Source organism: Peromyscus leucopus, chromosome 4, assembly GCF_004664715.2.
Source record: "Peromyscus leucopus breed LL Stock chromosome 4, UCI_PerLeu_2.1, whole genome shotgun sequence".
NCBI classification, from domain to species: domain Eukaryota; kingdom Metazoa; phylum Chordata; class Mammalia; order Rodentia; family Cricetidae; genus Peromyscus; species Peromyscus leucopus.
Genome location: NC_051066.1, coordinates 102,402,004 through 102,420,867, shown reverse-complemented (window position 1 = coordinate 102,420,867; position 18,864 = coordinate 102,402,004). Strand labels below are relative to the sequence as shown.

The following is an 18,864-nucleotide window of genomic DNA, read 5'->3' as shown; positions in this document are numbered from 1 at the left end:
CTTTTAGTTTCTATTATGGAAACTTTCAAGTAGATACAAAAGTAGGAATCATTGAATTTTCATCAAGGATGTTTTACTAGGGGTGTGTGTGGAAAGACTTTGTGAGAGAGCCTGATACAGTCCACAAAAGGGCTTCCTCTCTTTGCCTGAGAGCTGTGACTCCTCCGAGTGCCTCTCCTCATCACTGGGAGTTAAAGCTGTGACTTAAGGACAGGAATCCTTCCTATAAGGCAAAGTAGGCTAGACACTGATGCAGTTGCTTCCAACAGACCTCTCTTCCACGCCATTCCTTTATTCCCATTTAGAACACTTCAACACACCTTTTCAGCAGCTTTGAGGGAGAAAGCTAGTAGCCCTGAAAACCTCATAGATGTAAACATAAAATACAACTATACTCTTCCATGTCTGAGGAGATATGGAGTTAGGTCAGAATGGTCATGCAGTGCTCTTGGTACAAAATGAATGAGAATGAACCCCTCCCCACATTGTGGGGGACTTTTGCTGTGTTTATTGTGGTCTACCTGTTCCTAAGATTACATCCTCTCTTACAGGAATTTGCAGGTGAAGGCCTTCGCACCTTGGCAATTGCTTACAGGGAACTTGATGACAAGTACTTTGAAGTGTGGCAGGAGATGCTTGAAGATGCAAACGCTGCCACCACTGACAGGGATGAAAGGATATCTGGGCTGTATGAAGATATTGAAAGAGATTTGATGGTATACGTTTGGAAGTGTGTTGGCCTATGCTCAAGCCTTTGGCTAAGTCATCTTGCAATAGCAGATGGTTATTTTTCAATGTCGAGTCTCACTTTATCTCTTCTCTCTCTTTTTTTTTTTTTTTCTGAGACAGGGTTTCTCTGTGTAGCTTTGCGCTTTTCCTGGATCTCACGCTATAGACCAGGCTGGTCTCGAACTCACAAAGATCCTCCTGGCTCTGCCTCTCGAGTGCTGGGATTAAAGGCGTGTGCCACCACCGCCCAACGAGTCTCACTTTATATGTTGGCTTTGAGCTTACTCTGTGTGGCCCCAGTGACTCTGGAGGACTGGCTTTGTTAGTAATAGTTCACACAAGGGAAGTCCTCCAAAAGTGAAGGATAGTGAACACCCTATTTATCAACCCCAGGTTTATCTTTGATACAACATATTCGTTTCCTCGCTCTCTTTTGTGATCCACACGTTTTAGTGCAGAGATAGTTGATGTGGAGAACAGGACTGTCTCTCTGGAGTACTCCCGGCCCAGGAGGCCATGAGGACTACTCAGAGTGTGGTCTGTCTTAGAAGTCACTCTTCTCAGAGACCCCAGTGACCAAGGAGGTTGGTTGCTGGGAGTCATAGGAAGCAGGTCTCATCCTTGGGGTGAAAACTGAACCATCTTTACTTTTTATTAGATCACCTGCTGACCTCTTAATTCATGGAATGACACTACCTTTTGCCCCCTCAGTTTTTTGACTAGGGTCTGAGGGCTTTTTGTTGGACCTCTCCTTTGCTACTGAAAGTGGAGAAGAGCAAGGAACTTCTTAAACCAGTAGAGGTGGAGTAGTCTCTGCCCACTGATGCAAGCATCATTCCATCTCCCTCATGTAAATTCTACCTCCCTGGGCCTCTGTTATTAAGTAAGCTTCACTTACGTACTTCCTTTTGGGTTTCTACCCAACTGATTGATTTATATACACAATAGCATGCTTGCTATATCCACATTTTATAAGCTGTCTTCATTTCCTTTATCTTTAAACTCCAACTGAAAGCTACAGATGTTACATGTGTTCTTTGCGTGTATTAACATGTTATTCTTTTTTCTCCAACAAAGCTATTAGGTGCCACTGCTGTAGAAGATAAGTTACAAGAAGGTGTAATTGAAACAGTTACAAGCCTATTGCTAGCCAATATTAAGATCTGGATCCTAACAGGAGACAAACAAGGTAATTTGGAAATGGGTGACAATATTTGAAAAGGGGAATTAATTCTTTGAAAAAAAAAACAAAACCTTTTAATCAGCAACTTTAAGTTCCTCCACATTTCCCTAGTTTCTCCACATAGAAAAAAAAAAATTGAAATGCAAAAAAGCTTTTTTTTTTTTTAAAATATGAACTTATTCTTTAAAAACTAACAAAAATACCTTCCATAGTACACTCTCTGGTCTGCAGAGTTTCTGTATAGTTGTCACCCTTATAGAGAGACATACTAAACATGATTTTCATCTGAGCATGGTTCTGTCAGAACCAAAGGGAGATACTGGAGACCTTACACTGTCCTTTAGTTTCCTGATGGCAGGGAGGTGTAGGAGATCTTCTAGAAGATCTCAGAGTGTTGAGTAATCTCCTGAGAGGCTAAGGGCAACAGCTGTTTCTCAGCTGTTTATGGTCATGTTACTGTATCTTAACAACCACTGCAACTGTCCCAGTGTGCCTGGCTGAATTCCAGGATCGTCTGTGAAAACTGAACCACTTTTAGGAATGAGTAGACACTGAGTGAGTGTTGTTTTCTTTCAAATTTTTTTTGTTTATTTACCTTTTCATTTTTACATCCCAACCAAAGTCATCCCCACCCCACCCCCATCCAGAGCCCCATCCACTCTTCCTCCACTGTTTCTCTTCAGATACAGGTGGGCCTCCCATGGGTATCAGCCAGCCATGGTATAGCAGGTTACAGTGAGACTAGGCATCTCCTCTCCCATTAAGGCTGGATGAGGCAATCATTAGGAGGAAAGAGTTCCAAAAGCAGGTAACAGTCAGAGACAGCCCCTGCTGTCACTGTTAGGAGTCTCACAAGAAGACCAAGATACACAACTGTAACATACACGCAGAGGGCCTAGGTCAGTCCTGTGCAGGCTCCCTGCCTGTTAGTTCAGTGTCTGTGAGACCAGGTTAGTTGGTTCTGTGGGTTTTGTTATGGTGCCCTTGACCCCACTGTGTCCTACAATCCTTTCTCCTCCTCTTTCACAGGATTTCCCAAGCTCTGCCTAATGTTTGGCTGTGAGTCTCTGCATCTGTTTCCATCTGTCGCTGCGTAAAGCCTCTCTGATGAAAGTCAGGATAGGCACCAATCTATGAGTATAGCAGAATATCAATAGGAATCTTTCATTGACTTTTTATTTTGCCATTCATGTTTGGTTCTATCCTAGGTCTTTGGGGTATCCTGCATGTGGGTCCTGGCCCTCAGGGGATGAGCTCCCTCTCAGGGTATAGGTCTTTAGCTGGGCCAGTCATTATTTGGTCACTCCCACAATTTCTGTGCTACCTTTACCCAGCACATCTTGCAGGCAGGACAAATTGTAGGTCAAAGGGTTTGTGGCTGGGTTGGTGTCCCGGTCCCTCCACTGGAAGTCTTGCCTGGTTAGAGGAGATGGCTGGTTCAGGTTCCATATTCCCCATTGCTAGGAGTCTTAGCTGGGGTCACCCTCATAGATTCCTGGGAGTTTCCGTTGTACTAGGTTTCTAATTCTTTTCAGAAATGCCCCCATATTCCAGTTGTTTTTACCAGTACTCTCTCCCTCCATCCTCCCCCATCCTAATTCCTCCTGTTCCCATCCCTATCCCTTCTTCCATGCCCCTCTGAGAGGCAATATTCATTCTATTTCCCTTTCACAGTGATATTCATGTATAACTCCATACCCTTTGAGCTCTCCTTGTACCTAAGTTTCTCTGGGTTTGTGGATTGTAGCATGGTTCTCCTTTACTTTATGGTTAATATTCATTTATGAGTGAGTACATGCCATGTTTGTCTTTCTGGGTCTGGGTTACCTCTCTCAGGACGATCTTTTCTAGTTCTATTCACTTGCAAGCAAATTTCCTAATGTTATTGTTTTTAACAGCAGAATAATACTCCATTGTGTAAATGTACCACATTTCCTTTATCCATTCTTCAGTTGAGGGACATCTAAGTTGTTTCCAGTTTCTATTATGGATAAAGCTGCTATGAACATATCTGAGCAAGTATCTTTGTGGTATGGTGAAGCATCTTTTGGGTATATGCCCAGGAGTGGTATAGCTGGGTGTTAAGGTAGATTGATTCCCAGTTTTCTGAGAAACCACCATATTGATTTCCAAAGTGACTATACAAGTTTGCACTCCCACCCACAGTGGAGGAGAGTTCCCCTTGCTCCACATCCTCTCCAGCATGAGCTGTCATCAGTTGTTTTTATCTTAGCCATTCTGACAGGTGTAAGATGAAATCTCAGAGTTGTTTTCAGTAGCATTTCTGTGATGGCTAAGGATGTTGAACATTTCAAGTGCTTCTTGGACATTTGAGATTCCTCTGTTGAGAATTCTCTGTTTAGATATGTGCCCCATATTTTGGTTGGCTTATTTGGTTTGTTGACATGTAGTTTCTTGAGATCTTAATATATTTTGTATATTAGCCCTCTGTCAGATGTGGGGTCAGTGAAGATCTTTTCCCATTCTGTAGGCTGCTGTTTTATCCTTTTGACAGTGCCCTTTGTCTTACAGAAGCTTCTTAATTTCATGAGGTTCCATTTGTTAATTGTTGATCTTAGTGCCTGTGCAATTGGTGTTCTGTTTAGGAAGTTGTCTCTTGTGCCAACGTGTTCAAGACTATTCCCCACTGTCTCTTTTATCAGGTTCAGTGTATCTGGATTTATGTTGAGGCTTTTGATCCACTTGGATTTGAGTTTTGTACATGGTGATAGATATGGATCTATTTGCATTCTTCTACATGCTGACATTCAGTTATAACAACATCATTTTTTGAAGATGCTTTCTTTTTTTCATTGTATAAGTTTGACTTCTTTATCAAAAATCAAGTGTCCATAGGTATGTGGATTTATGTCTGGGTTCAATTTGATTCCATTGATCCACCTTTTCTGTTTTTAATGCTAATACCATTCTGGTTTTTATTACTGTTGCTCTGTAGTACAGCATGAAATCAGAGATGGTGATGCTTTCAGAAGTTCTTTTATTGTACAGGAGTTTTAGCAATCCTGGGTGTTGTGTTTTCCCATACGAAGTTGAGTATTGTTTTCAAGGTCTGTAAGGAATTGTGATGGAATTTTGATGGGTATATCATTGAATCTGAAGATTGCTTTCAGTAAGATAGCCATTTTTACTATGTTAATCCTGCTGATCCATGAACATGGGAGATCTTTCCATCTTCTGATGTCTTCTTTAGTTGCTTTCTTCAAAGACTTGAATTTCTTGCCATACAGGTCTTTCATTTGCTTTGTTAGAGTTACCCCAAGATATTTTATATTATTTGTGGCTATTGTGAAGGGTGTTGTTTCCTGGTTTCTTTTTCAGCCCATTTATTGTTTGTATATAGGAGGGCTAATGATTTTCTTCGAGTTAATTTTGTATCTAGCCACTTCACTGAAGGTATTTATCAGCCCTAGGAGTTCCCTTGCAGAATTTTTGGGGTCACTTATGTATACTATCATATCATCTGCAAATAATAATACTTTGACTTCTTCCTTGCCAATTTGTATTCCCTTTATCTCCTTCAGTTGTCTTATTGCTCTATCTAAAACTTCAAGTAAAAAGTACTATATTGAACAGATATGAGAGAGTAGACAGCTTTGTCTTGTCCCTGATTTTAGTGGAATTGCTTTAAGTTTTTCCCCATTTAATTTGATGTTGTCTATTGGCTTGCTATCTATTACCTCTATAATGTTTATGTATGTCCTTTTTATTCCCGTTCTTTCCCAAGATGTTGGATTTTGTCAAAGGCTTTTTCAGCATCTAATGAGATAATAATGCATTTTTTCTTTCAGTTTGTTTATATGCTATATTACATTGACAGATTTTCATATGTTGAACCATCCCTGCATCTCTGGGATAAAACCTACTTGATCATGGTAGATGATCTTTTTGATGTGTTCTTGGATTCAGTTTGCAAGTATTTTATTCAGTATTTTTGCATCTATGTTCATGGGGGACATTGGTCTGTAATTCTCTTTCTTTGTTGAGTCTTTATGTGGTTTGGGTATCAAGGTGACTTTGGCCTCATAAAAACAATTTGGCATTGTTTCTTCTCTATTTTGTGGAATAATTTGAGGAGAATTGGTATTAGCTCTTCTTTGAAAGTCTGGTAGAATTTTGCACTAAAACCATCTGGTTATGGGCTTTTTTGATTGGGAGACTTTTAATGACTGATTCTATTTCCTTGGGGTTTACAGGTCTATTTAAATTGTTTATATGCTCTTGATTTAATTTTGGTAAATGGTATCTATCAAGAAAACTCCATTTTTTTTTAGGTTTTCAAATTTTGTGGAGTATAGGTTTTTGAAGTTTGATATAATGATTCTTTGAATTTCCTCAGTGTCTGTTGCTATGTCTCCCTTTCATTTCTGATTTTGTTAATTTGCATGTTTTCTCTCTGCCTTTTAGTTAGTTTGGTTAAGGGTTTGTCTATTTTGTTGCTTTTCTCAAAGAACCAACTCTTTGTTTTATTGATTCTTTGTATTATTCTCTTTGTTTCTATTTTTATTGATTTCAGCCCTGAGTTTATTTCCTGCCATCTACTCCTTGAGTGTGTCTGCTTCTTTTTGTTCTAGAGCTTTCAGGTGTGCTGTTAAGTCTCTGGTATGAGAATTCTCTAACTTTTTAATAGCAGACACTGAGTCCTATGAACCTTCCTCTTATCACTGCTTTCATTGTGTCCCATAAGTTTGGGTATGTTATGCATTCATTTTCATTAAATTCTAGGAAATATTTATTTTTTTCGGTATTTATTCCTTGACCCAGTGCTAATTCAGTAGAGAGTTGTTCAGGTTCTGTGAGTTTGTAGGCTTTCTGTCGTTTCTGTTGTTGTTGAAATTCCACTTTAATTCATGGTGGTCTGATAAGATACAGGGGTTATTTCAATCTTCTTGTATCTGTTGAGACTTGCTTTGTGACCAAGTATATGGTCAGTTTTGGAGAAGGTTCCATGAGATGCTGAGAGAAGGTATATTCTTTTGTGTTTGGGTGAAATGTTCTGTAGATATATGTTAGTCCATTTGAGTCATAACGTCTGTTAGTTCCATTATTTCTCTCTTTAGTTTCTGTCTGGACGACCTGTCCATTGGTGAGAATATGGTGTTGAAGTTTCCCATTATTCATGTGCGGGGTTTGATGTATGATCTAAGCTTTAATAATGTTTCTTTTACATATGTGGGTGCCCTTGCATTTGGGGCATAGATGTTCAGAATTGAGAGGTCATCCTGGTGGGTTTTTCCTTTAATGAGTATGAAATGTCCTTCTCCATCTCTTTTGATTAATTTTTGTTTGAAATCTATTTTGCTATATATTAGAATAGCTACACCAGCTTGCTTGTTAGATTCATGTGACTGGAAAATCTTTTTCCAACCCTTTACTTTGGGACAATGTCTATCCTTGATTTTGAGGTGTGGTTTTTTTTTGTATACAGCAGAAGGATGGATCCTGTTTTCATATCCATTCTGTTAGCCTGTGTCTTTTTATTGACGAATTGAGTTCATTGATACTGAGAGATATTAATGACCAGTGATTGTTAATTCCTGTTGTTTTGTTGTTCTTCTTGTTGTTGGTTGTGTGTGTGTGTGTGTGTGTGTGTGTGTGTCTGTGTCTGTGTCTGTGTCTGTGTCTGTGTCTGTGTCTGTGTGTGTTTCCCTTCTTTGGATTTTGCTGGTGTGAGATTATCTATTGCCCATGTTTTTGTGGGTATAGTTAATTTCCTTGGGTTGGAGTTCTCCTTCCTAATACCTTCTAAGGGCTGGATTTGTGGATAGATATTATTTACATTTTACTTTGTCATGAAATATCTCCATCTATGGAGATTGAAAGTTTTGCTGGGTATAGTAGCCTAGGCTGGTATCTGTGGTCTCTTAGAGTCTTCAAGACATCTGTCCAGGTATTTTTGGCTTTTAGAGTCTCTGTTGAGAAGCTGGGTGTAATTCTTATAGATCTGCCTTTATATGTTACTTGGCTTTTTCCTTTGCAGCTTTTAATATTTTTCTTTGTTCTATATGTTTAGTGTTTTGATTATTATGTGATGTCAGGATTTTCTTTTCTGATCCAATCTATTTAATATTCTGTAAGCTTCTTGTACCTTTATAGGCATGTCCTTTTTTAGGTTAGGGAAACTTCCTTCTATTATTTTGATAAATATATTTTCTGCTGAGATTTTTCTCCTTCATTTATTCCTATTATTCTTAGATTTGGTCTTTTCATGGTGTTTCAGATTTCCTAGATGTTTCATACTAGGCATTTTTAGATTTAACATTTTCTTTGACCAATGAATCTATTTCTTCTATTGTGTCTTCAATGCCTGAGATTCTCTCTTCCATCTCCTGTATTATGTTGGTGATGCTTGCATCTGTAGTTCTGTTCCCTTACCCAGATTTTCCATTTCCTGAATTCCCTCAGGTTGTGTTTTCTTTATTGCCACTATTTCAGTTTTCACTTCATGAATAGCTTTCTTTACCTGCTTGTTTTTTCATGTCCAGTCAGTTGTGTTGTATAATGCAGTGCGTGTTTGCTAATATTAGTGGGTCTGATAGGCTCTGGGGAACACAGCCACAGCTTCAAAACTTTATGGAAAATGTAACAGAGGTGATCTTTCTTTATACCAGAAACTGCCATCAATATTGGTTATGCCTGCAATGTGCTGACTGATGCCATGGATGCCGTGTTTGTGATAACGGGGAACACAGCTGGAGAAGTGCGAGAAGAACTCAGGTGTGTGTTGAAGGAAAGGGAGAAAGTCGGTCTGGGAAGGGAGAAGGACTATCAGGCATCTGGGAAAGCAGAGGTCTGTGTGCTGCAGTCCCCAGTGAGTTCTCTTTGTGTAGGTGTTCCTGCAAGCTTCCTTAAGTCTCATTCACGTTAGTCACAAAAGCTAGGATAAAGTTGACATTGGCAATGAATCGTCTTTGAGACTCCAACATTTCCTATGTGTTTTAAGAAAAGAATCTCAAGTCATATATGCTGTTTCTTAAAATTACTTGTTTGCAAAAACCTGGAAGATATTAAGTGATGATGAATAGCAATGTCACTGAAGGTGCGTTTAAAAAACACCAGTCCCCTGGCTTCCTTCCATCTTTGAGTCCGGTCTCTGAGGTATGGAGTATTGGAATTAGCACTTAGTAGGCACCTGCAGTTTGTGATAAGATAACTTTGGAAAACACAGGAGGAGGTGCCGTATGGTCAGAAGAGTGAGTACTCAGCCCAGACTGCTGAGCACTTCGTATGAGAAGTGGAATGCTCTGCTGTTCGTACAGCTGCCCCCTAGTGCTGGAAAATACAAGAGTGCTGGCTGGCATTGGATGTACGAGCACATAAATATTAATTTTGGAGGACTAGTATTTCTTAACATCTATCTGTTTTTATATTTATTTTCTGTTACTTCATTTGGAAAAAAAACATTAAAAATCGACATAATTATTTCCCTCTAAATTTGAAAAGTGCTGGCTTGTAACAGCTTTGCTTGCTGCTCCTACGGCTTCTCTGACCAAAGCTTGCTGGGTAGGGAAGGAAATCTTAGATTTCACCAACTGAGAGCTGTAGATTGAATCTGCTGTTGTTTCTGTGGGACCCTGAGTAGAAAAGGGTTCTCAAGTGCTGGTATGAAGTTCTGACAGAAGGCCACATGTGTCTTTGTTAAATTAAAAATTGGGAAATTTTATTAATTATTAGTAATGTATTCTAATTATTTATATAGGTTTAAAATGTCTTATTTATTTATTGACAGCATACTGGCCATGTTTTTTTATTGGAGTTAATGATTTTTGATAATTTTTAATGTCATTTTTATGACAGAATTCATGGAGCCTGTGGGAGAAATTGTAATACTTGGATGGTTAATAAAAATATTAATTTTCAAGGCAAATTGTCACTTATGTTCATAGACATATGTGTATATAATTCTGGCACAATAATTTTATACAGATTGTAAAACCAATAAATCAGCAGTTTCCTCCCCATTTATTTCCTGTTATAGTTAGTTGGTTTGCATTTTAATTACTAAAAATTTTAAACCACTTTGCAACTAACCTGCACAAGTAAACCTAAAATTTCAAAAGTAATGTCAGGATTTATTTGCAAGGCATACAATTTTAAAATGCATGCACTTATTTGAGAGAAAATGAACTCATGAAGTCCCTTTTAAAACAACAACAAAACTTAAGGCATGTGCATTGAATTTGCACAGAGGCTAAGAGAAAAAAATCCAAAGCAGTAGTTAATGATAATTTTCCCAGTTCTTTTGGAAGTCTAAAAATAACAAACTACCAACAAAACCTCCAAAACAAAACATTAGCATAGGTGTGAATCTCCAGGAACGGAAGGCAGTGGGCAGCATTGGCTGCTTCTCAACACAGGAGACTGTTCATTTGATGTTAGACTATGTTTGAAGCAATAAATAAAGCCCCTAAAGAAGTCACATTTTATTGAATGTGGATCTCTCCAAAAACAACTTGGGAAGGAAAGGGTTTATTTTAGATTGCACTTCCAAGAATCAGTTCATCAGTGGGGGAAACCAGGGCAGGAACTCAAGGGAGAAATCTGAAGGCAGGGGCCTGGAAGAGGAAACTGTGGAGGAATGCTGCTTCTTGGCTTGCTCCTTGGCTAACCTCAGCTAGCTTTCACATAGCCCAGACCCACCATGAGCTGGGCCTTCCCATATCGATCATCCATCAAGACATTTTCTTACAGACATGGCAAAGCCTGCATTTAGTCACTCATCATTATGGGAGCTTTGCTTTCTACTCTGATCTTCAGGACAGGTCTAACTCATCTTTTGAGACTTGAAGAAACCTTACTTTTTTCCTCTCAAAATACTCAATTAGCAATGTTCCAGGTAGTCAGGTTTAGAGTGATATTGATGCTATGCTTTTCAAGAGTCTGTTTTGGAGCTCAAAAACCAAGCAATTGACTCCTTTCTGTTTGTGTTTCCCTTCCCAAGCAAGACATGTCCCTGAGTATAGAGAAGGTCTTTGAGTTCATAGAAATAGTTGGAGAGGTAGTCAAGTTAGTACCTCAAGATTTTATCCACAGCTACAACTAGTTGATTACATAGATGTTGTAGCTGTCATCTCATAGAATAAATGTGGAGAAATGTGTGTTATTTATGTACCATTGTTGGAACCTTCAAATGATAGAATTCTCTATAAGAGGAAACTAGCACTGTATTTCAAAAATATAAACAGGCATGCTTTTGACTTAGTGATTCCTCCTGTCCTAGGAATTTCTTCTAAGGAAGCAGTAAACAAATGTATGAATATGTAGCTGAGGAAATATTTATTGCTGCATTGGCATGATAATAGATAATTAAAATAGCTCACATGCCTAGTTGTGAAGAATTTTGTTAAATATTATGATATTTACAAGCAATAGAATACAATTAGTTAATAAAATAATTTTGCTTTTATTGACTTTGGAAGATGAGTGATATGTTGAAGTGAAAAATGAGATTATAAAAATGTGTATAGAATGACATATTTTGGAAACACACACACACACACACACACACACACACACACACACATCTATTCATCTACCCACCTAACTACCTATCAAGTTCTAGAAAATATATGCCATGGTTCTTTCTAAGTAATAGAATTAGGCATCAAGCTTATTTTCTTAATTTTGGTTATCAGAAGTAGTAGTATTTGTGTAAAGTTTTATAATTGATAAAAAACTAAAAATGTGTTTATTTTTTAATGAGAAGAAAAATAGTCAAAGGAAAATATTTACGGGTAGGTGTAACCTCACATCCCACGAGGCTACATTGTTCAGCTGACAGGGTTGGCCATGCTAATTTTAACCCAGACTTGGAGGTACCTTCATGCTTTGAGGCTAACATGGAGGCAATGCATGATAGAAAATTCTCTGGCAGAAGGAATACATTTCCAGAACGCGTTTGCTTTCTATGGACACCGAGGGAAAAGAGTACCTAAGGAGAGCTATTGTGTGGAGATCTCCACTATATTTGTAATCTTGGTGATTTATATATCTAAGTCCATAGCTTTGGGGATGAAATATTAAAATCATAAATTTGTACCATTCCATATTCTTGTGTTATGTTTTTAAGTTCAGTGAAAGTTCATGCAAAAAAAAATGTGTCAGAAGAGCAGGGTCTGAGTGATAGTAGTCACTGGAGGGAAACTTCTTAAATGCTTGTAGTTAAACCTGTCATGTATGTTTGGATTTTGTCAATTCAGGCGTGTAATTTTCAAGCTACACAGCATACATATAGCTTGTGTAGTGTCATTAGTGCCATTTTGGACACACAGAATCCTGATTGATTTTGCTCCCATTGATGTTTTATTGGTGGCACTATGCCACAGATCTACAGGTAAGCCCTGCCAGTGTTTCTGAGGTTATTTCATGGATTGCATTTTAACAGTGCATGTATCTTCTGCTCAGAATAAAACAGAGAATGCAATGCTGTTCGGTCAGACAAGAAAACTCATTCAGTGTTTCATTTCTGTGGCACTGATTGCCTGTTTTGTTCTCAGAGAAGTTCATTAACTTGTAACTCCACTGCCTCAGAGTATGCCACCGGTGCACCAGGATGCGGTACTCCCTCTTTAATCAGTAGAATTTTTAATCTTTAGTGCTTTTTGCAAGTGCAAATGGCTCCTGGAGCAGGTAGATAAGGTTAATTGTGTGATATAGGCTGTTTATATTAGTGCTTTCATGGAGAAGAACATGACAATGGCCATAGCATCATTCAGACCAAACAAGGAATCTTGGTTTGAATGCCCAGGTCCTAGTCTCCTGGGTAAAGTGTTTTAGTAGGTCAAGTTTCTTTTCATAAACTGTAAAATTCCAGAATGGTACACTTTGAGTTCTGCACAAATGGGTACTGTTGCCCACGGTTTCCAAAGTGCTGCCTGTGTTCAGGAGTTCATGGCCCCATCTAGGCCGATTCTCAGTTTCTGATAAGGGATCAGCATCTTTAAAGGTCCTTGGGGCAGTGAGGGATGGTAAACACGAAGCCTGCACTAAAAACTTCATTCACTCTCTCCCTTCCTCCACGGTTGGTAGAGGTAGGCTTGGGCTGTCTCTAATTGCCCTCTGCCAATGTATCTTACGCCATCCTAGAGAAAGCCTGTGGCTGACTGTATGTGTCAAGCCATTTGTTGTGGTAACCAAGAGCTAGGAATTTGAAGTCCTGGGCCTGCCACGGACTAATCAAGTGGCCAAAAGTCAGATAGCTAATCTGTTAGAGGCAGACCCAAGTTCCCAGGGAATGAGCAAGCACAGAGTACTGGCCTTTGTAACGAAATCCAAATTCTTTTCCTTTAAACATAATGTCATAATTTAAACCTATTTCCTAACAGATCCTTTTAGTTCTTGGATCTAGAGTGCCAGAAAAGGACTGACAAAATGGCTTGTTTCCCCACCTCTTTTCTTCTTTGTAGGTTGAGTGCCTACAAAGGCCTTACCCTGCTTTACTGTGCCTCTGATGATACGGGCTGTGGATACTTTAGTCAACTCAATTCCTAATGTATTTCTGCATTCCAACATTGTACTAAGCTGCCCCTCATTACAAAGCCTAGGAGGCACAGGCATTCTCTTTTCTTTCTTTCTTTCTTTCTTTCTTTCTTTCTTTCTTTCTTTCTTTCTTTCTTTCTTTCTTTCTTCTTCCTTCCTTCCTTCCTTCCTTCCTTCCTTCCTTCCTTCCTTCCTTCCTTCCTTTCTTTCTTTCTTTCTTTCTTTCTTTCTTTCTTTCTTTCTTTCTTTCTTTCTTTCTTTCTTAGCATCTGTTTGTATCCTGAGGCTACACAGTACATGTGATGCCTATACAATGTGCAGTTCATCTTCATTGAGAGGTGGTATGTACAGCTTCCTTCCCTCCTAAGGAATTGCTTTTGTGAGAACCCAATTGTATTTGGAGAACTGAGTTCCAGGCAGTAAAAGAAATGACAGCTATGCACACCCACCCAGGTCTGACAGTGTGAGCATCCAGTCTGGCAGGGAGCGAAGGCCTGGGAGCAGGCAGCATTAGGAATTTTAGTAGAACATAAAAATTGTCCCTCTTCTGCCCAGAAAAAGGTTTGTGTCACATGCTAGGAAGACATCGTTGGGGAAGACTCCTAAGTAAATAGAATTTCAGCCAGTGTGTTCATGAACTTCACCCTCCTTTGGAATGTTTTCATTCTCCAAGGGGGAAACAGGTTGAGTCATTTACACAGCAAATGGGAACTTCACTAAACAGGAAACCCTGGAAGACTTTTTTGTGTTTGTTTTTTTTCTTCAGTGCCTTTTCAAAACCCAGTTTATGGGATCTGTGGCACTGTCATAGAAATGCTCATGTCCGATTGATTTCATTTCTCCTGTTCATCATGTGGTGCTGTCAATTTTCATGGCCACGATAAGTGTTGCTTGGATTGCTTTTCTACTGTGGAAGCCTGAACCTTCTGTTTGCAACAGTAATCCTTCCCCCCAGTGCATTTCCCACACAACCCTCTAACTTTGCACATCCTTTTGTTTGTTCCTGAAAACTGTTTGCTAACTGTCTGATAGCACCCTTGGAACCAAGGGAGAGTGACAGGACTTGGAAGTGAAGGTGTGATTTTGGTCCTGGACAGCAGAAGGCAATGTTGAGCTTGGAAACAAGGTAGCTTGAGGGCTTCTGGGTTTCCTTTGTATGCAAATTCTTAGTGATGCATTTTTAAATAACTCAAAAGCTGAGGGAAAAAATGTTTGTTTTAATATGATCATTCTCTCCTGTCAGAGAAACTTTAATATGGACCTATTTTAAGAAATGTTTTCTACACTGGGTAGGACTTTAGGGAGACAGTTCATTTTGCCATAAGTCAAAACACCTACTAATTTATTCCTTACTTCCTGCTTTCTTCTGGCATTCATCTATACATGTAGTTGTATATTCGCTTGCAGCAGTGGTTGGCTTGAGCACTCTTCTGCCGGGGACGTCGGCTGGTGTTCCTACCATGGAAGCTCCTGTGGTTCTTCCGATAGAACTGTTATTTGTAGCCATGTCACCACAGGTCTTTGGGGAGGGAATTTCCTTCCTTTCAAGACATCATCCCATTTTTGAAAAGAACAGTAAAATGCCACTTCTAAGGATGTTATGTCATCAAATAAGCTTTCTCTTAAATGGGAGACACGGATGAGATGTGTGCAGGACTCCTGTGTATCTATTACCGATTAGGTCTAGAGCATGGCAACGAATTTCCATTCACAACAGCCCTCAGGCTTTGGTGTTTGTAGTTTCTTGTAACATTGTATGTCAAATTGATGATCATGCACACCACACACACACATACACACACACACTCATACACACACTCACACCCCACATACACTATACACACACAGACAGACACACACACATATACACACACATACACACACTCACACACCACATACACTATACATACACACAGACACACACACACACACACACATACACACACACAGACACACATGGGGGAGGAGAGGAAGTGAGAAAAGTGGAGAAAAGGAGAGAGAGAGAAGAGAGAGAAGGAGGGGAAATATTCTTCAATGACAAGGTGTCATTCATTGTCTTTAGTTTTTTGTTTAGCATTTAAAATCATTGTATGCCAGGGAGTAGTTCTTCAGCCTTCACATACCATAGCTATCGAGTTCCCTTAGTTAAAACTAGATCTTAGGTAGTTTAAAATGTCTGCGATGATTCTCTTTTCACCATTCTTACCTGTCTGTTTCCTGTGCCTCACCCCCATACCATGCAGTTTTTTGACATGTGCTGCTGTCTGTCCGTTGGCTTGCTTGCTGGAGCTAATTCTTGGGCCTTTTTCTGTCTGAGTAGTGATGAAATGAATTAACTTCTAGGCCAGCCTTTTGGTGCAGTTATATAGATTAGCTCTGTGTACTTTGTTATATATATATATTTTTAAAATTCTGCTATTCTTTAAGGAAAGCAAAGGAAATTTTGTTTGGACAAACCCCGAGTTTTTCCAATGGACATGTAGTTTACGAAAGTAAGCGCCAGTTGGAGTTGGAGCCGGGTGCAGAAGAAGCTGTAACAGGAGACTGTGCCTTAGTCATAAACGGCCACAGTTTGGTGAGTTGGCCCGAGGCTACTGTCCTTTCTTTTTCTTTTCCCCCATAATCATCTCTTTTGTGCTGTCATAATGAGAACCCCTTTTGTGTTTTTCAAACAAATGACACTACAAGGAATAGGGCGTGCACAGGATATCCTGTTTACAAATGGGAAGACTTCTAGGGTGCATTTCATACATTGTTTGGATGATCACACTGGTTGTGAGGCTCTGGGGAAGCAATTCACAGGGAACCTATGAATTTTGCCTTAACAGTCACTTAGGAGAATTGTTTAAGTGCTTTTGTAAGGGAGGATGTCACAGCTCAGTGTCACTTAATTGAAATAATGCGACTGGATGGATGGGCTTCAGTTACTGCTCTTGTTAATGTTTGTGATTTGCGAGTCATAACCTGACCTTCATAGAATTACCACGCCAAATCATCGTCATTAAGATACCTCTGGTGGTTTTTCTAAATAGCAACATTCTACAGCAAAGCCAAACAATTTGATTTGATTAGGAAATCTGGTTCTTGTCATAATAGAATAAACTTGCATTGTACTTTTTATGCAGTTCAGGTTCCAAGCTCTGAATGAAACTCAAACGGCTCCTCTGAGTCTCTAATTAGAATACAAAAGCCCCGACTGCAGTCTAGTGAAATTATCATTTATATGTACAAAGAACTTAATCGCACATCTTTCTTTGGCTTTGATGCTCATTTTTCACTTTGGAGTTTGGAAAATGAATGTTTGTTCTTGAAGACAGTTTCTTAGTGGACAAAAGAAGTTGGATGTGAGTATATTAGATCCCCCCTCATGACCATTCGCCTGTCAGCTCCCAGTGCTCTCTGCTCTATCCAGCTGGATTGCAGACACAACTATGTGTTGCCTTCCACACCATGGAAAGTTACAGAGCGCAGCTGCGGGCCAAGCTCAGTCGAAAGCTGGTCCAGATGACATGAACTTTTCCCTTGCACAGATGAACACCACTGAAAGCTATGTCTGTCTGCTGAGATCTGGAGCTGAAGGGCCCAGCCAGCGCAGTAGGACAGGTTCCCTAATTGGTTATAGTTTGACTGTCCTTTGGGCTCAAGGAAGCCAGAGAGGGGGCGTGGGCTCCCAGGTGATAATCACCTACCCAGTCTTTCTCTCTGTTGAAAGAAAGGGCTAAGAGAGATGCTCCTCAGGAGCCCTGTTTGCTAAGGATTCACTGAGGGTTCTTTAATATCTGTTACTTAAATATAGATTCTTGTTTCCTTTAAACATGTCTGTTATAAAGTGCAAAGTGAGAGATGTTTCTAGAAAAGTAATTTTCCAGTTACTTGTGCTCTCTTTCTCAGTAATTTCTTAGAGTATAGAAAGGCTCTCAGTATGTGGAGCAGGGATAGAAATGGTTGGGGAACCTTGGTTGAGGCACAGGTTGCCTGCCACCCTATTGTTCAGGCTTCTGATTCCAACCACAGTGCTTTTTTAGGGCCAACCTCCCCTTATGACCTTTTCGTCTTGCCTGCACATTGGCATTCACAAACAGTAACTGTACAAAATAGCACAAAGGGGACTAGCAGCCCCAAATGTAGAAATCACCATAGTTTACAGTTCATTTAAAGCTATCTCAACATGAGTGGGCTCTATCTGTTGCTTCCACTGATTTTAGTGGTTCCTAGAACTTTCCCAACATCTGTTATAGCCATATCTTGCCAAGACAGCATGGTGACATGCCAAAGAGACACACTAAGGGCATGTCTTTTATTTTTATGTTAAATTTCCTTGAAACTTACTTATGGCTCTGTATCCATGCCTTTCTTTCTGTTACTGATTCTGTGATTCTGAATTGACAAGGTAATGAAATGGTTCTGAAGTTAAGTCAGTGAAGAACCAAGACGTTTGCTTTGACAACTGTCATGCATTCTGTTGCTGTTCATTTCTGTTTGTTTTGCTGATACAGGCCCATGCCCTAGAAAGTGATGTCGAGAAGGATCTTTTGGAACTTGCCTGCATGTGTAAGACTGTGGTTTGCTGCAGAGTCACCCCACTCCAGAAAGCTCAAGTCGTAGAGCTGGTCAAAAAGCACAGAAATGCTGTAACCTTGGCCATTGGCGATGGGGCCAACGATGTCAGCATGATTAAAAGTAAGAGGGTGTTTTTCTAAGCGAGGCACACTACATGCAGGAAGTCCTATTTCAGCATGTGATGATATGTCGTAGAACTGTGCACTAACTTAACTTTACCATTGTTCTTCCATAAATGACACTTTCTGGGCCCAGCACTTACACAATTATTAGCATCCCTAAGATACTTTCTTTTTAGTTAAATCACTTGCATATTTCTTGCCATCTCCTAAGTAGTTTGTGGATGAGGGAAAAACCAGTCAGAGCAAGTGAAAGTAGCCAGGGCTGCATTCCTAGTGGCTGGGTTGATCCCATCTTGGTTATTTACCAGTGAAAAGTGCACATTTCCAAACTGTTCCTAGCCCAGATACTTAACTATGTGACTAATTCATGATGGATGCAAAAAACTATAATAATTATTGTAGATGTACAATTACAATAAATGACAAAAAAGAAGAGTAAGTTCCTTAAAGATACTGTGATTTTGTTTGGTGATGGATGTTGCTCTTCTTCTCCCTCCTAGGCGCTCACATCGGCATTGGCATCAGCGGCCAGGAAGGCCTGCAGGCAGTCTTAGCCAGTGACTACGCTTTGGCTCAGTTCAGATATCTCCAACGGCTGCTTCTTGTTCATGGAAGGTGGTCCTATTACAGAATGTGCAAGTTTTTATGCTATTTCTTCTACAAGAACTTTGCGTTCACTCTTGTGCATTTCTGGTTTGCCTTCTTCTGTGGTTTCTCAGCACAGGTGAGTAAAACCCCAATTCTTCTTCCACAATGACACCCACTCTTCTTCAC

The 18,864-nt window shown here is 39.7% G+C and overlaps 1 protein-coding gene across 1 annotated transcript in view; it reads left to right on the top strand.

The window, feature by feature from the left end:
• Atp8b4 (ATPase phospholipid transporting 8B4 (putative)) overlaps positions 1-18,864 on the top strand; it is a 203,801-nt gene that overhangs the window by 144,880 nt on the left and 40,057 nt on the right. Inside the window, 6 exon segments of the mRNA XM_028892728.2 lie at positions 552-716; positions 1,807-1,918; positions 8,542-8,647; positions 15,836-15,983; positions 17,905-18,088; positions 18,591-18,814. Coding sequence (XP_028748561.1) covers positions 552-716; positions 1,807-1,918; positions 8,542-8,647; positions 15,836-15,983; positions 17,905-18,088; positions 18,591-18,814 — 939 coding nt within the window.